This window comes from Ictidomys tridecemlineatus, chromosome 3, assembly GCF_052094955.1.
Source record: "Ictidomys tridecemlineatus isolate mIctTri1 chromosome 3, mIctTri1.hap1, whole genome shotgun sequence".
Lineage (NCBI taxonomy): Eukaryota > Metazoa > Chordata > Mammalia > Rodentia > Sciuridae > Ictidomys > Ictidomys tridecemlineatus.
In genome coordinates, this window is record NC_135479.1 from 22,448,082 (window position 1) to 22,471,993 (window position 23,912).

Consider the following 23,912-nt stretch of genomic DNA (forward strand, 5'->3'; position numbering starts at 1 on the left):
AGACATTCTGTCCATCTACAACTACAAAGAAAAAAAAAGATGTAAAACTAATTCTTTTTCTCTGGAAACTAAACAGAACACCTAATTCCAGAAACAGGAACAATCTGAGCTCTCCATTCTCCTGGGTAAAGAGGACATGACTTAGTCCAAAGGCAAGGCAACACCAAAAACTGAAGATTCAAAAACTGGCTAGCGACCCATATCATCAGCTATTTTTAATTTCAACTTCCTCCTAACTCCCCTTGTTCTAAAGTGTTCCTTGACCTTGTACAACTTGTTCACCCCACTTACAACTTCCAGATGCTCATCCTCCCTAATCCTTTCTCTTGATGAATTCTATCTGCCAGCTACCTACTTGTCATAACTAGCAGGATTGTAGCACAGGAGAAAATTTATCCTCAGTCTTCTAAACCATTAAAGGGAAAGGAAAATAATTCTCTCTTCAGGTGGAGATAGGAAAAATTTTACAAATAGAATTGCCTTTTGGTATTGGGGATTGAACCCAGGGACACTTAACCACTGAGCCACATCCCAGCTCTTCTTTTGAGATAGGGTCTTGCTAAGTTGCTTAGGGTCTAAGTTGCTCAGGATGGCCTCACTTGAGATCCTCCTGCCTCAGGCTCCCGAGTTGCTGGGATTACAGGCATGAGCCACTTGGTTTTAGAAATAATAGGGACTTTAACCTTTAAACAATATTGATTCACTTTCTGGATTGGCAGGCATTGGGAAATCTCTGGGTACACTAATGCCCATGCTGACCCTGCTCTATAACATTGTGGGAACTGGGTTGGGGTGGGATGGTGGGGAGCCTGGTTTAAGAGATTATTCTTTGGATCTAAACAGCTTCTTACCAACTTCCCTCGATGACTATTGAGCTCAAACCCACTTACCTCTCCTGTCAGGAGGAGTCAGGGTACATGAAGCTCAACTCTTTTGATGGCTGGGTGCCACCAATATTTGTGTAACTGTTTAGTTCTATTTTTTTTTTTAAATCAGGCCTTATGGATTTCCCTATTTATTTTTTTTATTCTCTAGTTTCTAGTCTAGTGTTTTCAAGCATCTCTTCAAAAACTCTGAGAAAGTTTTTTGGTAGCTTATGAAATCAATAGTGATTTTGAGACAGAGAACCTCTAAGATAAAGTGGAGGTAAAATGTCTGTTATACACAATTAGATATGCTCAGAAGGTACAGAAATTAGAAGTAAATGCAATGGAGCAAAAGTGGTATAGTAACAGGAAATATTTAATTTTCCAATCTCCACTTTCCATTTTTATAAACTGAAAGAAAAAAATTTAATATATTACAAAATATCTGTACATAGACAAGGTACACCCGATGGGGGGCAAAAACAAGAGAGAGGAATACAGTGTCAGGAACCTATAAATCAGGGAGAATGAGGTGGCAACTGACACTTTACTGATGCAGCATTCTCTCTCAAAACCTGCTGGTAACCATTTAGCACTGTAACTATATATGCATATTATATATACACACACACATACAAGTGGTTGGGTGATGTCTATGGCATAAGCTAACAGAAGTCCTACTTACAAATTTGTGCTAACTGCCCTGGCTTTAAACATTTAGATCTGATGATGTTTTCAAATCCTTATGTTTCCTATGGACAGTTGAAGAAAACAACTAAAGAAACTGGGTCAAGCAAATTTGTTTTCAAAATCATGGTCAAACCAGTTTTGCCTCTCATTCAGGAACAGAATCAGATTTCTCATCTGTTCAAAATAATGTATTTAATAGACTTAATATCTTCCACGGTACAATAGTTAAGACAAAACCAAAACCACTTTTGAATGGAATTAATCGGATTTGTAACTTTCCAATAGTCAAGTTGAAATTCAGCCAAACTTTTACTTCCATCATGTTTATAGATAACATAAGCTGAAAAATTATGTAATACCTTTTCTTCCTTCACACAGATTTCCAGGATATTTGAGATCTTTTCCCCCTCTGCTTTCAGAAATAGTCAAAACTTCCCAAACTTTTTCCCCCCCATTTTAAAGGTCATGCTCCCAAAATGGGGGTGGGGGTGAGATGGGACCATACATACACATACATTCACACACATACACCCACCCCCTTCCCTAGTAGGGTTGGGGGAATGGAAGCTTAAGTATATTATTCAGAATATTTGGCATAATTAAAAATAAGGAGTGGGAGAGGGGAGGGAAAAACATTATTGGTGACTGCTGATAACCAAAATACAATGAAAAATATAGATACTTTTATTCATATTCAATGGGAAAACAATTCTGTTTTCACTGAACAGATACTTTAAAAAGTATCCCAGGCTCAGCTTCTTTAATCAAAAACAAGGGAGGGATGACCAATACCTCAAATTCAAATATTCTAAAATACAAAAGCCCCTGTCTGAGGACTAAGAAGTCAACAGACAGAAGGTTTAGATGAATTTTTAATGCAATTTACTGATAGTATATCAGTGTGCCTAGAAAATCTAATTTGACACACTGGTATAAAACGCCATTAAACCAAAAAGGCTAGAAGGTTCTCTTATTAATCAATGTTTGGCCCTGAGGGCAAGGCCAGACCAAAAACCAGAGAATAATAAACAAATACACACACCAACATCTATCTTTTCAGTAACAGGGGAAATAATCTTCATGTAAGTATCTGAAGAGGGTTCTTTAAAGTTTTTTAAATTAATGCACCTTTCTGTCATAAGTAGATTTTATTTTTTAATATAAGAACTTGGCATTGAAACATGAAACTTCACTTGAGCTTTAAACTATTCTCCAAGATTTGAAAGAATGTTTGCCTTTTCTTTGTAAAAAGGGACTAACCTATATTTCACGAAGGTCTAAGTCTGTGCAGATAAATTATATGACATGTATGTTTTTAAAACACTCCATATGCTGGTACTTTTAGAAATGGAAGTCAGAATGAGATGCCTCCCAAGTTATCCAACCCTGAGAGTTTTTTTCTTCTATTTCCTTTTTATATGATAAGGCAAAATTATTGCCAGGAAGTTACATTTTAACCTTTTTACCAAAACCAAAACCAAAATCAAATCTCTCTGGAGGAAAATCCCTAAATAATTGGAAGGATATACATGCTGGGATGTATACATGTCAATACTGTTTTTTTCTTTTTTTTTTTTCCACGATATGTTGTTTTTAAATTATTTTTTAAAAAAGGTATCAGGTGTTGATGTATCTTCAAAAAAATACCACCCTAAACTAGGTTACATTTCCATGTATTTTCAGGGCTTTTTCCCTCTTTGACAATATCACAATGCTCTGTTTGAAACGTTTTTTTTTTCTTTTTTTGACATAAAAAATATATGTGTAAACAATCAACTAACTGCTCTCATTAGCCCTCTAGGTATATGGAGGCATCATCTTTATAACCACAGCTCAGAGCAATGTCCTAGGCTATCCACATTTACAAATCAATTTCCCCATCAGAACATGTTTTTTAAAAAAAAAAAAACATTTTGGAATTGAAGAGTTACAGAGAACAATGTAGGAGTTTGAATTTCCTTTCCTTTATTAAAAAAAAAAAGTTCCAGGTTCTTGGGCATCTCAACGATGTTTTTTCCAAACAAATGCCTCAAAAACAAAGGAGGATGGAGAAGGTAGAGAAGGAGGGGCCAGAGAGGGAGAGGTAGAGACAAGAGATGGAGGGAAAAAAACTGGGCAAAAGGAAAGAAATTGGGCAAGTTTACCTACTTGCCCCTAAATGCCACTTTCTACAACCTGCTTTATGTGCAGGGAAAGGGGCATATCCTTTGTCAAAGTGTAGTAAACTTTAAGGATGAGTAATTTACTTGGAAAAAAGATACGGTCAAGATGCTCAATTGTGGGGGAGAGGGGTGTTCACTTAAAAGCAAAAATAGTGAGATGTGGAGAGGAAGGAAACATTTATTTAAATCAGCCAGACCACTGTTTTCCTTCTAGCAAAAGCCTAAGAACAGTTCAAATTTTGTGAACACTATTCTCTTTAAAGGGGAAAAAATCTAAATTAAAATTCAAAAGAAACCATTAAAAAAAAAAAAATCCAACCAACCAAAAATCCCAAAACTTTAAAAGCCAAAGAGAGCCTCTCCTGAGCCATCTCAAAACAAACTGTTCTCTCTTCTGCTCAAGAAATGCAGGCAATAAACTAATATAACCTTGACTTTTCAATTTAATGACCCTCTCCATATTCTCTACTGTATCTCCTAGGCAGAGTTGAAGTACATGTTCTGGCTATAACCCATCCAGGGGGAACTGATGCCCACATCATTATTTTGTAAGTCGCCTGCTGATAGCAAGTGAGCAAGGAATACAACGGACAGCTTTGCAGTAGCCAAATGCAGATGATTACCTCACTCTGGCAAGTGATTTCATTAAAGGTTCAGAGGACTGGATGAAAAGATGGATAGGGAAGGAATCTTTCAGAACACCGAAGTTTCTGGGTTAGTAAGGAACTCCTCTCCCTCTTCCCCCTCTTGGTGGGACTCTTGTAGGTCCCCGATAGAGTTTTCCATAAGTAGAAGACTGAGTTGGGGCCCCCCAGTGAAGGTTTGCTCCTGAGCTGCTGGCCCCAGTGGTTCCTGGCCCCAGCTCCCCATAGTTTTGTAATTTGGTCTCTGCATGTACCACAGAGTTGCTGCTTCCCTCAGCCTTCAGGAATGGTTGCCCGACCACCGAGTGTAATGCTATGGGAACCCTGGCAAAACGGAGGTCCTGGTCCCCTGGGAACTGCACTGACCCTGTGCCCTGGTAACTGCTGGACTCCCCAAGGTGGCTCACAGAGCCTGAGAAGGTCCTGTTCTTCACCAGGGTCTGGACCAAGGATTCTGTCAAGGCTGGACCAGAGTTGCGTTCATCAGTGTCAGTGGCACTGAAACCTGTTTCAGGCCCATCAGTGTTTCCGTAAGTCCTGTTTGGATGGGGTCGGGTGGAGTACTCCATTGGTCTCAAGGCCTGGTGCTCATGTGGCAGGTGGCCAGGAGGCTCTGCTTCAGGCTGGGATAAAAGTTGCAGCAAGGCGGCTGTCACGGCGGGGTTCAACTCCTGGGGGGCGCTGGAAAGATCGCCTTCAACCAGAGGGGGTGGAGGTGGCGGCGGTGGAGGTCCAGGGGGTTCAGGGGGCCTCTTCTCTGGTGGAAGAATGTGAGGAGGACATGCTGTGGAAGGGTTACTTCTTTTAAACACCATCTTAAAAATCACATGTGATTATAAACACAAACACACACTCAAGCACACACTGACACACACTGCCCAACATAAACAAATATCAATACAATTAACCAGATATATAAAGAATAAAATTTTGGGATCAGGGAATTGCAATTTATAAATAAAATCAAGTGATTAAAAGTAAAATAGATGCATTTTGGCCTAAACAGTTGGTATAAAAAGATCATGGTTCGAACGATTGTCCTGATTTTTGTCTGAGATTTCCTCCATTTCCTTCCTTAAAGAACTGTTCTAATATGTAGACTTTTGGCAGCCTCCCCATCCCTTTTTGTTGTTGTTAGAGCAAAACATTATTGAAAATAAACCAGTAAGAAAGATTAGAGGGAACAATATACATGCTGTGGTCACATTTCTAGGACAAAATCTTGTTGTACAACAGAGACCTTGCATGGATTTGGCTAATACATTTATAAAACATTTGATGATATAAGGTTAACCTGAAATAGAACTTAAAAAATATACAGGAGAAAAGAAATAAAGTGAAACTTCTCATTACCATCATGTATAAAAATACACTTGCTTCTCCAAACTTCAGTTACCTCTCCTCAAACTCATATACTCAAGAAAAGGATATTAATCACCACACTGCCATTCAGTTTACTATGTTACAGTTATTATGAAGACTAAACTACTTATATCATAATTTTCTATTTTGTTTTCCTACCTTCAAGATATTTTCCATGCTATGAAAAAAATCACTACAGAGGTGTCATGCAGAATGGGTTGCTAATAAACACCTGTTTATCCCGGAGACAGTCAAGAACTTAGTATTCAGAAATGTATTGAATTGATACTACACTCCATCTTTAGAAAGGTCTTTGTATTTCCTAAATCATTTCCCCAGAATTTATTTTTTCTACTGCTGTTTAAATTTGCCTAAGTATGGCAATCACTTGTCTGATAATGAACTCCTGCCAAGGCAGGAGAGGAGACTGGTAAAATCATGTGAGTTTGAGGACATACAAAACCCTATTAAGAAGTATAGTCAGAACAGTGCCTTTGGAAAATTGGAAGTCACTCTGCTGAAGAAAAGGTTTAATGCTTTGGATAACTTCCAAATGACCAATTTTTCTTTTTTCCCATGATAGCATGTTTTAAAATATCCATAAAATAATTCATTCATTATCTGAACTAGTGATGTAAAGTCATTAGTCAAAAACTGTTTTTAGTTATAAGCAGATATTTTCATATTTACCTTGATTATATTTTGTAAATACAATCAGGAAACAAGTCTGCATTCCATAAGCATGCAGATGAATGCACTCTGAAAAAACTACAAAAATTTTAAGGTTCTGCAGTATTAGGATGAAGTCAGATGCTATATGTAACATACAAGCAGGATGACCAATTGTCCCAGTTTTCTTGGGAATGAGGGGGTTTCCAATTGATTGTTAAAAATGAAGACAGAACAGGGATGAGTTGTTCACCATATATGCAGCACCCACAGTGTTACTTGTTGACTGGCTGGTTGACTAGGTGGCAGGGGAAAATGAATCTGAGGAAAATATTAGCCATGGAAAATCCACAAATTGGAAAGCAGATATCCTGAAAAAGGTGGGCTAACGATAGTATTCCATGGTTTTAGAGCCTTTTGATGTCAACACTACATCTCTCTCCACATAAGAATATCAACAACACATTTTTTTTTTTTTTTTTGGTGGGGTGGGCAGGGGGGAGTACCTGGAATTGAACCCAGGGGCTCTCAGCCTCTGAGCTACATCCCTAGACATTTTTATTTTTCTAAGTTGTTGAGGCTGACCTTGAATTTGCAATCCTCCTGCCCTGGCCTACCTAAGTCACTTGCTGGAATTAAGTTGTGTGCCACCATGCCAGGCAGTACCCTTTTAAAAAGTATTTTGAGACTCTACATGGACTGTATAATACTGCTTTTTGTTGTTGTTGTTATTTTTAAATTTTTTTTGTAGTTGAAGATAGACAGCATGCCTTTATTTTATTTGCTTACTTTTTGTTTGTGGTGCTAAAGATCAAACCCAGTGTCTCACACGTGCTAGGCAAGTGCTCTGCCACTGAGTCACAACCCCAGCCTCCTCCCCTGCCCCCGAACACTTTTTTTTCTTTTTAATACTAAGAGCAAGCAACTTTAAAAATGCATGATTGCAAAAGTAGACAAATTTAAATTATATTCTTTTTTTCCCCTATTTTTTTTTTTTGTATTTGTAGATGGACAAAATGCCTTTATTTTACTTGTATATGATGCTTAGGATCGAATTCAGTGCCTTGCACATGCTAGGCAAGTGCTCTGCAACTGAGTCCCCGCCCCAGCCCTAAATTTATATTCTTTCAGCTATTCCATTTTTCATATTTAAACTTTGCCTTTTATATATAGTCTAATTGCTTCTCAATAGAACTAATTTGGGGGCTCAAATTCTTTCACATATATAAAATGAAAATTCTATTTCAAAGTAACAAAGCAGATGGATTATGAAGAACTATTTAATAAAATTCATAAAGGAATTAAAAATAAAGTACAAATTACAAAATTGTTCTTAAAGTGTTAATGTTGCCAATCCCTAAGAGTTCCATACTATTGGAGGGAGGTTTAAAGTAAATATAAAAAACTTATAAACTTCTTGACTCATTAAATTAAAACCATCACTTTTTCCCAACAAATAGATAATAAACAGTAACCAAACTGATAGGTGTCAACTTCTCTGGTTTATACAGTCTGCCCTCTGGTGGAAGTGCTAATGAACAGTGAAATGGCCAAATAAGAGGCATCTGGAGAAATAAGAACAGGGAAGACATGGTAGAGACAAACTGAATAATCAAGGAGTGACTACAATAATTATTTGTGGCATTTTTCTACTCTATGAGATGTAAATCCAACAATTTCTGGCCATAGCCCAGGTCTTAATTTTAGTTCAATTTCATCATGTGTTTGATACTTTGCTGGCTCAATTCTGGATAAATTTCTTTCAATCATTACATTAATTTGACCTACTTCTTCCAGGTCTTTTGATTTGAGCTGAATTTTAGGGAGGTGTGGTAGGGAATTCAGAACCTGAGAGATGAGCAAAAAAGCCTGATTTTTTGTTTGTTTGTTTTTTGGTACAAGAGATTGAACCCAGGGGTACTTAACCACTGAGTCTTATCCCTAGCCCTTTTAATCTTTTTATTTAGAGTCTCACTGAATTGCTTAGGGCCTCAATAAATTGCTGAGGCTGGCTTTGAACTTGCGATCCCTCCTGCCTCAGCCTTCTGAGCTGCTGTAGCATTACAAGCATGTACCACCATGCCTGGCCCTAAGAAACCTGCTTTAGTTCTAGATAGCTTTGGCTTGTTACTCCATGTCTCGGAGTCTCTTACAATTGGAATAAAAAATAAAACAAAAACAAAACAAATATTTGGAATCATGACACAGTGGCAAAATGAATAAAGACGTATGAGTACATAAGTTCTAGTTTTTGCCTCTCCCAATAATCAGCAGAGGAGCCATAGGTGGATTTATTTAAACTCCCTGGAATGCAGTTTTCCTATCCGTAAAGTAAGGGATTAATTTTATTATCTTCCAGTTTTAAAAATCTTTACATATGAAAAATAGTTTATATATTTGATCTCATTCCAGTGAAAATAAAGCATATACTTTCTGCACAATCCCATATGAAATGTAATGCAGGACCCTAAAGTTGAAGGTTAGTATATCTCTTCAGCCCTGGTGCCTCTTCTTATTCCCCAAATCATGGGGTCTTCATGGACAGTGAAAATTTCCAAAAAGTTGAAAACACTTTCAGAAGTAAGATTTTGCAAATAGACTGTAAATCAGAATTGATTAGAGAATTTAAACTTCTTTTCCCTCTAAAAAATTGCATATGTGGTCATCAAAGTGTAACATTCCCTTTTTCACCCCACCCCTTCCCCTACAATGCTCACTTCCTGATCTGGGGTCCATTCCATCGTCTCTTTCAGGAACACAGATTTAAAGGAACATTTTTATATGCTATTTTTTGGGGAAAGGAAATATATGGTATTAAGTAACAATCTATTTAGAATTATTCCCAACTTATTCTTCAGGAAATTAAAATGATATTTTATTAGGGTTTTCTTGTCTGTATCTTCCAGGTAAGACTTGTATCCAGCATCCACTCCACTAGAAGTAAAGAAGTACAAACTGATAATGGTTTGTTTGGAAGTTAGATTTTCCAGGACAAGCTGGCCACCATACGCACAGTGGTTCAAGATCCATCACTAGCTATGGTTGTGGTTTTCTTGGGAAGAACATGGGGGACTTTACTTACCTACATCCTAGGAAGTAGAAAAACAATATCTGCAAGGTGCTTTGAGAAACTTTGAAACTTAAATAAAAGAAGCTGGATAAGAAATACATCATTTGGTGCTATGTTCTCCTGTAGACTAGGTTACAGAAAAACTGAAACTGATGCCTTTGATGTGAAAAAGAAAATGTTAAAGAGATTTTTAAGAGGATCAACAGCACCTGAACTCAATGAGATTCATGACCGGTCTGTTTACCTGCTGCCTCCTCCTGTGGCATTGTGGGAGTTCTTCGGGGCCCCTGTGGCCCACTATTCTTGTCACTGTTGTTTTCCTCCAGGTTGCCTGCTGGCTCCTGGGTTTTCATCAGCTGACTCAAGAGAACTGCCAACATATTCTGCATGTCAGCTGGTGTGCTTGAAGCTTCAGGGGTTGTCTGTTCTGTTGAAGGCTGGACTACAGAAGTAGGGGGTGCCTCTTTCAAAGACTCCTCTGGGGCTATGGACTCTGAGTCTTGCTGCTGGGAAGTGGCTTCTGTCAGGGCACTGATAGACTGGTTCAGGGCTTCCAGCTGCTGTTGCATCTCTGGGTTGGAGTGGATGTTAAGCAGCTGTGCCATCTGAGGGATGCTCAGGTCAGTTTGGCTCTGTAGCAGGTTCAATAACACTGCCAATTCACTTTGATTCAGCTGCTGTGTGATGTCACCAAGGCCTGTGGGGAGAGAGTAGAGCCAGTGTAAGAGAAGACAAGGGTCAATTTAAGGCAGACAAGGGCCCTCTGCCTTCTTCAATTGGCAAAGTGAACTATAATATTCAAGAAATAAAGTTTCATTTTGAAGTCTCATTTTTCATGCCTTGAACTGTCATGATATAGTTTGTCATTCTTATACTTTGGCTTAAATATACAAGGATTAACTAAAACATATCTGTATTATGTGTAAAAGTTATTTCAATTTTTTAAAAATATTTATTTTTTAGGTGTAGATGGATACAACACAACGCCTTTATTTTTATGTGGTGCTGAGGATTGAACCTAGGTCCCGCCCACGCTCTACGGCTGAGCCACAATCCCAGACCCATGATTTCATTTTAAGGGCTAGGGATGTGGCTCAATGGTAGAGCACTTGCCTAATACATGTGAGGCTTTGGGTTCAATCCCCAATACCAAAAACAAAAAACCAAACACACACACACACACACACACACACACACACACACACACACACACAATAACTCCCATCTGTATTCTTTTTTCATCTGTTAGTTCCCCTTTTTTGGCTGATACTGGAGAATTGATCTCAGGGCCTCATGCTTGCTAGGCAAGTGTTCTAACAAAGAGCTACCACATTCCCAGGCCACTTACCTATATTCTTTTCAAGATCAGTGTTTTTCACCCTTTACTATATATAAGAATTACTAGGACAAATTTTTATTTTGTCAACTATTTGAGAGTATCTATTTTTAAAGCTTCCTAGATGATTCTAATGTGTAGCCAATTTGGGGTGGACAAGGAAGGGAAAGTCGATCATATACGGTTCAGAAAAACTGATGGTACTACAGGAAAACTATTTTGCTATGATAGTTCATTTTAACAGCTTTAGATATATTTAGAATGAATAACTGTCTACAGAACTAAATACATTTAGCAACTGTGATTTAATATAATTAGATTCTAAGATCTTATCAAATCTAATATAGATAGGCCCCTAAATCAACATGTGTTATAAAGTCATGGATAAAACTTAAATTTTGCTTACCTAATTCACTGATTTTATCACACATCTAAGATATAGTATTCCTTATTTCAAGAAAGGAAAATGGTGTATTATAGACTTTCTGAACCACAAGTACAAAATATGGCTTACATTCTTTCCAAAAACGAGAACAACAACCTCTGTCCTATTGCCTCACTGGACAAAAACTAAAAAGACACAGACACACATGCTCCATACTCCTCGCATATGACCTTCAAAATCTGCCAAATATGCTTAATAAAAGCACAAAGATCCCATTCCAGCACTGACCTATTGCATCCCCAGCCCCAGGCTCCACCTTGCTAGGAGCAGGCTGAGGTGGTGCTGGGCTACTGTTCTTCACAGGCTCAGCACTTGTCCCTGAGGTAGTTTCTTTCCGAGAGGCTTTGGATGGAGGTGGCTCTTCTACCACAACACCACTTTGTCGTTGCCGTCTCCGTTTCTTACTCCACAATTCATGGCAATCCTGCCAGTGAGGGAGGCTGGAAAAAGACAAAGCAAAGGGGAATGCAGTAGTGAGTGAACAGAGGAATAAAGGATTGAACTGGGAAAGCATGGAAAGTTAGAAGAACAAGGAAACAAGAAAATTAGTAGATAGTAGCAACATATAAAGAACCATGGCAGAAGACAATCTGGGGAAATAAAAGTCCAAAAGCCCAAAAGATTTTATATAGTGGGAAATAAGGATCTTGCTAATACTAGGGATACACCTGATATATAAATTTTCATGTTCTAGTCAAATATTGCTCTTCCTTGATATAACAGGTCAAGTTTCAGCTGGGAATAAAAGGACAGAGATTACTGGCTTACTAATATTTACAAGTCTAAGAAAGGTGGTGATTTAAATCTTGGAACCATATAAATACATGACGATTAAATTATTCTGTGTAAAATGAATTTGTTATTTGGTCTGTGAAAACCAACGACTGGTTCCTTCCTCTTCCTGAAATTTAGTTCACTAAATTTCATAACTACATATTTTTCATATGTAGCGTTTAATACTATGTATTAATTGATGTTATTTCCAGACTTCCCATACTCAATAATGCAAACATTACAAGTATATTAAATCATCTTACTACAAAATCCCTATAATAGGAGTTCCCAAATTTCAGTAAGCAGCTTAGGAATTTCTAGTCACATTCAGTGTACTGAAATTCTAGTCCCACAGATGAATCTGAACATTTCTTTAGAACAATCGGATTTAGTTACTACCTACTCATGTACTGAAATCTTACCCATTTCAGTGAGACATTCTTTGCCAGGCATGGTATGCACAGCTGTAATCCCAGCTGCTTGGGAGGCTAAGACAGGAGGATTGTGAGTTCAACACCAGCCTCAGCAAAAATCGAGGCACTTAACAAAGCAGTGTAGACCCTGTCTCTAAATAAAATAGAAAAAATAGGTCTGGGGATGTGGCTCACTGGTCAAGTGCCCCTGAGTTCAATCCCCATTACCCCCTACACACTGGCAAAAAAAAAAAAAAAAAAAAACTGATACAAAAGCTATAATACTGTTGGTGATAAATCAGACATAAAAGATTTCTTCTGTCTGTAATACCAGAGCTTTGTACATATAACAGAAGTACTCTACCCCTGAGCTATGTCCCCAAGCCTAATAATAAGATTTTTTTTATGTGCCAGAATGTGGGGGATGAGTGCAAAATCCCCAGAAGTCCTACAAAATATAGGAAGTTCATAGGATTATGATGAAAGGGAGATCCAAAGACGTTATTTTTTTAAGTCAATATTCAGTGACCTAACAGTGATGCAAACTATTTGAAATTAGGACTATTCTTACAAATATGAGAAATACATGGTCCCCATAGATACAGGTGATTCCAGAACATAAAATGATCAAGAACAAAACTAAAATAAATACTTTTTAAAAAAATACAGAATGCTTCATAAATTTGCATGTCATCTTTGTGCAGGGGCCATGTCATTCCAATTTTAGTATATGTGCTGCCGAAGCAAGCACTAGAAATACTTTCAAAGAGGTTGTATAGGGCAATATGCTAAGAATCTAGAGACAAAAAGATTCTTGAGTGTCAAATCTAGAGCAAATATTATAACTAAACCTTTTTTTGTTTATTTTGGCTTTTAGTACTAGGAATTGAACTCTATGTACTTTACCACTGAGTGACATCCCCAATCCTTTTTGAGACAGGGTCTTGCTAAATTGCTTGAACTTATGATCCTCTGGCTTTAGCCTCCCAAGAAGCTAGGTTTACTGGCGTGTGATACCATGCCCAGCTCTATTCACTGTTTAAAATAGAAAAACTATCTTCCTTATTAACCATATTAACTTCCTTATTAACTCAAGGAAATCTCTACATGTGAAACTTAGCCATTTGCAGTTCTTTTTTAAAAAAACCTATTATCTTGAGTTTCTCATCTCCTGAGGGTTAGGGGAGGTGTAGCGTCACTGCATAGCCACCAGTACTTACTCTGGAGGAGCCATTTTGCTGAGCTCAACATCTTTAAGGAAGTCACTCTGTAGGGTCTGTTCGGCTGTGCAACGCTTGCTAGGATCTAGTGTCAGCATGTGGTCCAATAAATCAAGTGCTGCTGAAGGAATGCTATGGAAAGAAAAAAAGAAAAGGTTAAGTTTGCAATGATCCCATTGTTCTCAAATCTTTTGTTAAAAGGTCTCTGAATTTCCAGCTTCATGTTAAACTGAGGAAAGGGAGCTAGAAGTTGGCTAATGCAAGCAAACTGATTTGCTCTCACACAGGATTTAAGAAATGCTACAATCCAGGTAAAAAAAACACATGACAATAATGTCTTTCTCTCATTTCCTTAAAGATCAAAAGAACTATGAAGAAATTTATATATTATTCAAAACAAAATGGTCTTCTATAATCAAATTAGAAAAGTATGAGGGCTATGATAAAACTAGCATACTGTTTAAAAATAAAATGTTTTGTCAGAGTAAACTGAGACAATGATAACTCCGTAGCCAGGAAAAGGCAAAGTTTTAACACAAGCCAAACCTAAACTGAGATGCACATTTTTGCCAAACTCACAAAGAAAATTCTTCTCGCAAACGCCTTCTATATTGCTTCTTCGGTTTCATAGTGTTGAAGTAGGGTAGTTTGATAACATCAGGCCACACAGCTGGACAAGGGCTACCACAGAGACGGCTGAAAATGAAACAAAAAGAAAATGCAAAGAAATAAGTCAACATCAAGTATTCTTGAGGTTCTACAAGCAGAAATTATTACCTTCTGAAGTTTGGAAATTTTGCTTATCATATTAGAGGGTATGCAGGAAGGTAAAATATGACCTTGCTGCTTTAAGGATAGAAAGAACTGATTATAATACAATAAGAGAAAATAATGGCATAATAATACAAAATAATCCACACATTTGGTTTAAAAAAAAAAAAATTTCCAGTACTGGGAATTGAACACAAGGGTGCTTTACCACTGAACCACATCTCCAATTCCAATTCTCTCTCTCTCTCTCTCTTTTTTGTTTTTGTTTTTTTTTTTTCCAGTGATGGTGCTAGGAATTGAACCCAGGGCCTAAGGGCCTAGGCATGCCAAGCAAGCACAACTACCTCTGAGACACATTCCCAGCTGTTCCTTTTTTCATTTTATATTTTAAGACAAGGATTTGCTAAATTGCTGAGGCTGGCCTTAAACATGAAATCCTTCTGCCTCAGCCTCCCAAGTCACTGAAATCACAGGTGTGACATTGTACCCAGCATAAAACATGTTTTTAATCCTCGACACAATTTTCATTACCAATTTTGTTCTATTCGGTTAATATTAAGTTCATATACTAAAAAAGAGTTAGTCTTATATAGTCCCTACACAGAAGAGAACAGAGCATACAAGTGGAAATTTTGATAGGTAATTGGGAATTTATTATGTAATAATGAGTTATATATTACCTAAATGTCTAGTGTAATTTAAAATTTGCCTGCTGAATTCCTCCTTTCAATTTTATTGGTGGGGGGGAGGTCCAAATTTCATTCTAAACTCCAGGACTTCCCTAAATTTTCTATTATAGGTTCAATTTTCAAACTATCTGTTTATATACCATAAACATTATTAAACGGAGGTTTTTGAAGGCAGGGACCTGATTTATCCGAGTCTTAAAGTTTAACAGAAAAGCAATCAACTGAATAACAGGCTTTTCTGGGCTGGGATTGTGGCTCAGTGGTAGAGAGCCCGCCTAGCATGGGAGGGAGCCGGGTTCTATCCTCAGCACCATATAAAAAATAAAGACATTGTGTTGTGTCCATCTACACCAAAAAATAAAAATAAATAAATAAAAAAGAGTAACAGGCTTTTCCTTTTTTTCATACTGGGTATTGAACCCAAGGCCTTGCATATGGTTAGCACATGTTCTATCACTGAATCACTCCCTAGCCCCATAAATTTAATTTTAATTTAACCTAAGAATCAAACAAACAAACATCCTGAAAACAGCATGCTTTTCTTTTTTCTTTTTTGGTTTGTGATGAAGTCTCACTACGTTACCTGGAATGGCCCTCAACTCCTAGGATCAAGAGATCCTCCTATCTCAACCTCCTGAAAGACTGGGGCTATAAGTGCCCATGTTAAAGCAAAATATGCAAAATAAGCTGGAACTAGTGGTGCACACCTGTAATCCTTTCAACTTTGGAGGTTGAGGTAGGAGGATCACAAGTTTGAGACCAGCCTCAGTAACTTGGTGAGGTTCTTTAGTGAGAACTTGACTCAAAATAAAAAATAATTAAAAGAGTTGGAGATGTAGCACAGTGGTAATGCGCCTTTAGGTTCAATATCCAGTACCCTCCCAATCAAAAAAAAAGAAAGAAAGAAAAGAAAAACTATGCAAGTTAAGACTTCAAAAAATTAAGTAGAGGGGCTAGGGATGTAGCTCAGAGGTAGAGTGCATGCTAAACATGCACTAAGCATGCACAAAGCCCTAGGTTCAATGCCCAGCACCATAAAACAAAATATAGTTTCAATATATATTTTCTACAATGAAATATAATTTCTTTTTTTAAATATATATATTTTTTAGTTGTAGATGGACACAATACCTTTATTTTATTTATTTTTATGTGGTGCCAGGAATCAAACTCAGTGCCTTATACATGCTAGGCAAGCACTCTACCACTGAACTACAACCCTGGCCCAAAATATAGCTTCTTTTCATACTCAGCCTAGAACAAAATATAAAGTAAATCTAACTGAGCAAAGAGAAAACTTGTATAATCATTTAGTAGAATGATGGAAAGTGTTAGAAATTAGAGGATTAGATTACCTATCATACCCGGTACATAATAGCACATGCACAGCTGTACCTGATCAGTTCTAGCTGAGCCAGTTCCAGATTGGCTTGAAATATAGGCTTCTTTGTGAACAGTTCCCCAAGGATGCACCTAGAAAGAGTAAAACTGAGAGGTCAGGAGAGAAATCCCTGAAGCCTATTTAAAGTTGTCTCAATAAACTTTTATAGTATCAGGCTACATCCAATATACTGTGTTGTAAATTAGCCTAGAACTTCAGTGTCTGTTTCCTAAAAAAATAAAACAAAAATAAATTCTTGCCATAATTTGCCAGCAGATCAAACTTCCACTTGTAAAGGACAGCTCTAAACACAGAAGAGTCTTTATTCCTACTATGGCACTGTAAATTATGAAAATAACTAAAGATAATTTTACAAGGATGCTTAGCAGTTTCTAAAAGGGAAGTTAGTTTGTGTCATTAATCTGCTCTGTAGAATATATACTATACTACAGCCCTCTTGGCACTGTATTTGCAAAACAAAACAAAAAAAAATTATCAGCCAGAATCAGTTCTAATATGATTTTCAAATAAATTATGCTTATACAAATACTTTGTCATTTTGAACAGGACATTCAAAACCATATGAATATATTTACAGTCTCAAAGCCATCCCCCTAAAAATTCCTTTATTAACTATAAGAATAAAACCAATGGTCTGGGGTTGTGGTGCAGAGGTAGAGTGCTCACCTAACACGCATGAGGCACTGGGTTGGATCCTCAGCACAATATAAAAATAAAAATAAAAAAATAAAGATATTGTGTCCACCTATAACTAAAAAATAAATATATTTAAAAAAAATTTTTTTTCGGGGCTGGGATTGTGTCTCAGTGGTAGAGTGCTCGCCTAGTGTGCATGAGGCACTGGGTTCAATCCTCAGCACCACATTAAAAATAAAATATATTATGTTCACCTATAATTTTTAAAAATTCGTTTTTAGTTGTAGTTGGACACAATGCCTTTATTTTATTTATTTTTATGTGGTGCTGAGGATTGAACTAGGGCCTTACACATGCTAGAAGAGCGCTCTACCGCTGAGCCATAGCCCCAGCCCAAAAAATTAAAATTTTTTTTAAAAAGAATAAAACCAATAAGTTTAGTGGGGGAAAAAAACAACATCTTAACCAAATCACAAAAATTAATATCAATACTAAAGGGCAAACAAAATCCATGTAAGTACACATATGATACTCTGAGAGAAATACAATAGTGCTTATGGCCAGGCAAAGTAGTGCACACCTATAATCCCAGTGACTTGGGAGGCTGAGGCAATCTCAGCAATTTAGATAGACTCTAAGCAACTTAGTGAGAGTCAAGATAGAATAAAAATAAAAAAGTTTTAAAAAAGGGGGCTCAGTAGTAAAGCGCCCCAGGGAAAATTGCTTATGAAATATTCCATTCAAAAATGCATAACCTGGGGCTGGGGTTGTGGCTCAGTGGTAGAGCGCTTGCCTAGCATGTGTGAGGCACTGGGTTTGATTCTTAACACCACATATAAATAAATGAATAAAATAAAGATCCATCGTCATCTAAAAAAATATTTTAAAAAAAATACATAACCTGCTAGGCATGGAGGCACACACCTGTAATCTGAGCAGCTCAGGAGTCTGAGGCAGGGGGATCCTGAGTTCATTGCCAGCATCAGCAATTTAGGAAGGTACTAGGCAACTCAGTGAGACCCTGTCTCTAATAAAAATAGGGCTAGGGATGTGGCTGATAATTAAGTGTCTATGAGTTCAAACTCCAGTAATACCCCACCCCCGCAAAAAACATACCCTGGGCTGGGGAAGTAACTAAGTGATAGGGGCTTGCCTGCCATGTTTGAGGCCCTGGGTTCAATTCCCAGCACTGGAGGGAAAAAAAAGATGTGTAACCTGAATCTACAAGGTAGAAAATTTATATTCACCTATAATGCAAATGCTAGAAGGATCACTTAGGCCCATGAATTTGAGACCAGTATGAACAGCACAGCAAAATTCCATTAAAAAATAAATAAATAATAAGACAACTAAGAATAATACATGATCTTGGATTGGCATATTCACTTTCCCTCAGGTGCTAGGGATTGAACCCAGAGTCTCGATCTTGACAGATGAGCACTCTACTATCACCAAGCTAATCACCAGCCCTCATGATCCTGGACAGGACCTGAATTGGGGATATTGTTACTAGGACATTACTTATGGTACTAATAAAACTGATATATGAAATGTACAGTATTAAATAAAAATATTTGATCACTGTACTATGGTTATATAAGAGGTTCATTTGTTTTTAAAGGCTATATATTAAATATTAAAGAGGGAAAAGGCATGATATATGCAAATTCCTTCAAACAAGTCTGGAAAAAATACGATAAAAACAAACTTTTTTTTTTAAAGAGAGAGTGAGAGAGACAGAGAGAGAGAGAGAATTTTAATATTTATTCTTTAGTCTTCGGCGGACACAACATCTTTGTTTGTATGTGGCGCTGAGAATCGAACCCAGGGCACACGCATGCCAGGCAAGTGCGCTACCGCTTGAGCCACATCCCCAGCCCAACATTTTTTTTCAATATTTATTTTTCAGGTGTAGATGGACACAACACAATGCCTTTTATTTTTATGTGGTGCTGAAGATCGAACCCGGGTCCTGCCCGTGCTAGGCAAGTGCTCTACCACTGAGCCACAATCCCAGCATAAACATTTTTTATTCTAAGTATATATGTGTTATATATATGTGTGTGCCAATGTGGCAAGATGTTAAAAATTAGTCATTCTAGTCAGGCTTGGTGGTACATATTTATAATCCCAGCCACTTGGAAAGATGAGGCAGAAGAATCACTTGATCCCATGAACCTTGAACCTGGATAACAAGGTAAGTCTCTGTCTCAAAAACAAATAGCCATCAAGGAAGCTCAGGCCTATAATTTCAGTGACTTGGAAGGCAGGAAGATCACAAGTTTGAGGCCAGCCTCAGCAACTTTTTGAGACCCTGTCTCAAAATTTAAAAAAATTAAAAAGGACTGGGGATAAAGATCAGTAATACAGCAACCCTGGGTTAGATTCTAGAACCCAAACATAACAACAAAACTAGTGACACTAATAAGAATGAACCTCAATTTATGTTGAATAAAAAATGTTCTGGGCGAGGTACATATATTATATGATTCCACTTACATAAAACTTTAGAAAACAAAATAGTGGTTTGCCTGGAATGGGATAATGTAGGTACAAGAGAGGGATTACAAAATGATTCAAGGAATATTTTTAGGTGATCATTTCTTGACTGTGGTAATGGTTTCACGGTAACTAAATTAGGTCAAAAGTTTTCAGTTGTGTACTTTAAACATATGCAGTTTATTTTATATTTTAATAAAAAGGTCTAAAAACTTGAGTGAGCTGGGAATGCAGGTCAGTAATAGGGTGCTTGCCTAGCATGTGTGAGGTCCTGTGTTCAAGTCCCAGTGTTGCCAGGTGTGGGGACATATACCTATAACCTCAACTACACAGGAGGCTAAGGCAGGAAGATTACAAATTCAAGCCAGCCTGAGAAAGACAGCAAGACCCTGTCTCAAAATCAAGATTTATAAAAAAGGTGGGGTGTGCATATTTTGATAGCATATATATTAAAATTAGAAAAATATAGATATTAGCATGGTCCTATCCAAGGATAACATGCAAATTTGTGAAGCAATTTTTTTTTATCTTTTTTTTTTTTTTTTTTTTGTACCACGGACAGAACCTGGAGGCGCTTTACAACTGAGCTTCACGCCCAGCCCTTTTTTTATCTTGAGACAGGGTCTCAAAAAGTTGCTTAGGGACTTGCTGATTTGCTGAAGCTGGCTTTGAACTTGGGATCCTTCTGCTTACAAGTATGTGCCACTGTGCCCTGCAATGCAATTAAATAAAGGAGGGAGGGCCTGGAAATGTAGCTTAGTAAAAGATTGCGGTCCACTCTGGATTCAATACTTAGGTACTGGGGGTGAGGTGGGGGAATACATCTAGATAAAGGCTGTGCAGAAGTTCTTTTTTTTTAAAGTTGTCAATGGACCTTTATTTTATTTATTTATATGTGGTGCTGAGAATTGAACCCAATGCCTCACACATGCTAGGCAGCCCCATAGGTCTTATAATTTTTAATTAGTTTCAATTATTTCAAAGTAAAATTAGAGAAAAAATATATACTTTTTGTATGCATGAAATATTTAATTTTTTAACCCAGCATGTTAAAAAAGGTAGGGGGCAATAAATCTCTTCTGACTTGTGTTTGTGTATGTATTTGGGGGGGGTACTGAGGATTATTCTACCACCGAGCTACATCTTAGCCCTTTTATTTTTTATTTTGAGACAGGGTCTCATTAACTTGCGTAGGCTGGCCTCAAAATTGTGAATTCTTCTGCCTCAGCCTCCCAAGTAACTGGGATTACAGCTTTATGCCGTCATCATGTCTGGTTTGACTTATGCTTTGAAATAAATTTTTTTTGGGCTGGGAATGTGGCTCAAGTGGTAGCACGCTTGCCTGGCATGCGTGCGACCCAGGTTTGATCCTCAGTACCACATACAAAGATGTTGTGTCCACCGATACCTAAAAAATAAATATTAAAAAATTCTCTCTCTCTCTCTCTCCCCCCCTCTTAAAAAAATGAAATAAAATTTATTTACAAATATTCACAGACCCAAATTTTATATATTTATTTTGAAATTCTTTAACTTGGCTTAATTTGAGAAAGAAAAACATACTTCTTTAAGAAATCAGCACCTATTAATATTTATTAATCTCAATTGACAAAAGGCAACCTTTTGCTTCTGATATTCAAATGTTAGAGATGGAAAAAAGTAAAATTTATTCTATTTTCAACAGACCTTAAACATTAACTGCCAAATCAAGTTCCAGTGTTATAGGGAGGCTGAAACAGGAGGATTGCATGTTCAAGGCCAGCCTCAACAACTTACTGAGTACCTAAACAACTTAGTAAGACCAGTAAGTGGTAAAGCACCCCTGGATTAAATCCCAATATTAAAAAAAAAAAGAAAAAGAAAAAAAGAAAAAGAAAGTTCCACTGTTCTAACAACTGGAAATAAGAGGAGATAAATGGGGCTAGGGATGTGGCTCAAGCGGTAGCGCGCTCGCCTGGCATGCGTGCGGCCCGGGTTCGATCCTCAGCACCACATACCAACAAAGATGTTGTGTCCGCCAAGAACTAAAAAATAAATATTAAAAATTCTCTCTCTCCCTCTCTCTCTCTTTAAAAAAAAAAAAAAAAAGAGGAGATAAATGAAAAACACAATAGCAATTTTTCTCATTTCACATATAATTTGTTGTACTACTTTTTCTAGTTTCTCCTCTGATTTGTACACTGAACTGCTATATTAATTCTCTGTTAAAAAAAAAAAAACATTCTGTATAAATATCTTAAGAGAAACTACCATGGAACATCAAAGTAATAAGTTCACTTCGAAAGGTAAGCATAGGGCTGGGATTATAGCTCAGCTGGTAGAGTCAGCTTGCTTAACACGTGTGAGGCATTGGGTTCAATCCTCAGCACCACATACAAATAAAATAAAGGTATTGTGTTCATCTACTATAAAAATATTTTTTTAAAAAAAGGTAAGCATAATCTTGTAAGTTGAACTTTAAAGTAAGACTAGTTTTCTATAGTTTCAATTTCTAATTGTGTTTTATTTCAGTTTCCAATCTTTGGGTGGCCAAAACATTCATTATGTAATCAACTCATTGCTACTGCAGAAGTGACAGGTTGCACAGACTGAAATAATAATACTAAAAGAACTATGAACTTTCCCCATACATCCTTACTGGGGTGTTAATTTTAGAGCCTAGTTGCTAATACTACTGAAGCAAATAGCCCAGAACACAAACATATCCAGCTTGAGTCAGTAAAACTTAACTAAAGTTTCTTTTGATTTGGGTAAGCTGCCACAGAAATGATCTTTTTCTATTATCCTTTTGAATTTTTTGAAATAAAACCCCTACAGTGCCAGGAGGATCAAGAGTTCAAAACCAACCTCTGTAATGGCAAGGGACTAAGCAACTCAGTGACATCCTGTCTCTAAAAATACAAAATAGGGCTGGGGATGTGGCTCAGCAGTTGAGTGCCCCTGAATTTAACCCCAGTACCAACAACAACAACAACAACAAAAAAAAAAATTGTGAGGAAAGGAAAGAATGGGATATACTATATCATGAAGTACATATGTCAAAACCATAAAGCACAGAGGTCAAGGACAGTGTGTCACACAATGTAAAAAACAACTAAGAACTAACCCATTTAAAGATGTCTGTTCCCCTAATACACAAATTGTGGTTTCTACTATTTTCCACAAAGGAATGAAGGCTTTTTAGAGTAATAGCTAATATCATGTAGTAGGGCAAAAATTAACAGGATAGGATAAGCCTGAAACCAAAAAGGGAGGATATCAAAGACTACTATGAAGCCAGATGCAATAGTATATGCCTATAATCCCAGCCACTTGGGAGGCTGAGGCAGGAGGATTGCAAGTTTGAGGCCAGCCTCAGTAATTTAGTGAGGCCCTAAGCAGTTAACTTGATGAGACCCTATCTCTAAAATAAAGGGCTGGGATTGTAGCTCAGCGGTAGAATACTTGCTTAGCACATGAGGCTCTGGGTTTGATCCTCAGCATCACATAAAAATAAATAAATAAAGGTATTGTGTCCAACTACAACTAAAAAAATATTAAAAAAATAAAAAGGGCTGGGAATTTAGTACAGTGGTAAAGAGCCCCTTGGTTCCATCCCTAGTACCCAAAAAAACAAACAAAAAACCCACAATGATTATCAACAAAACTCAAGAAATAACCTGACAAAAGCAACCACTGGTAAAAAACTAGATAGTTTAAACAGGAATAAGGATAATAACTACAATGAATTAAAACACATCAAGGGCTGGGGATGTGGCTCAAGCGGTAGCGCGCTCGCCTGGCATGCGTGCGGCCCGGGTTCGATCCTCAGCACCACATACCAACAAAGATGTTGTGTCCGCCGAGAACTAAAAAATAAATATTAAAAAACAAAAAAAAATTCTCTCTTTCACTCTCTCTCCTCTTTCACTCTCTCTTTAAAAAAAAATAAAAATAAAACACATTAAATATGCTTAAATCCAGGAGTTTGTAAAATAAAAGTAAAAAATAAAACCAAAATCTTTCTCACTGGTTATCTCTGGGAATAGTAGAAAACTACGTCATTATTTTGAACTGGTAAATAAAAAAATTAAGCATTATCCTAACTTTTCTACACAGTTTGTATCTTTATATAAATATTCTAATAAAGAATGGTATGATGAGAATATTACCATTATAAAATTACCACAAATGAATTAAGGGATATAGGCAATGATCATCAATAGTTAATAATATCATAAAAAGAGACAGCTGTAAAAATATAGACAAAGGCTAAAATAAATTA

General features: G+C 37.1%; 1 protein-coding gene and 1 pseudogene across 22 annotated transcripts in view; both read right to left on the bottom strand.

The window, feature by feature from the left end:
• The window catches only part of Cdk12 (cyclin dependent kinase 12), a 103,676-nt gene that overhangs the window by 38,344 nt on the left and 41,420 nt on the right, over positions 1-23,912 (bottom strand). For 13 of the 22 annotated variants that reach the window (XM_078042077.1, XM_078042075.1, XM_078042076.1 and 10 more), the window contains exons 9-14: positions 16,507-16,584; positions 14,231-14,347; positions 13,652-13,783; positions 11,473-11,684; positions 9,708-10,160; positions 4,729-5,146 (exon numbers count right to left, since the gene is read on the bottom strand). In XM_078042077.1, coding sequence (XP_077898203.1) covers positions 4,729-5,146; positions 9,708-10,160; positions 11,473-11,684; positions 13,652-13,783; positions 14,231-14,347; positions 16,507-16,584 — 1,410 coding nt within the window. Of the gene's footprint in view, positions 1-1,224; positions 5,147-7,659; positions 7,959-9,707; positions 10,161-11,472; positions 11,685-13,651; positions 13,784-14,230; positions 14,348-16,506; positions 16,585-23,912 lie in introns of those variants that run through there. The other 9 variants (XM_078042081.1, XM_078042082.1, XM_078042079.1 and 6 more) reach the window with 4 other exon arrangements.
• Positions 13,091-13,182, bottom strand: LOC120884591 (U6 spliceosomal RNA; annotated as a pseudogene).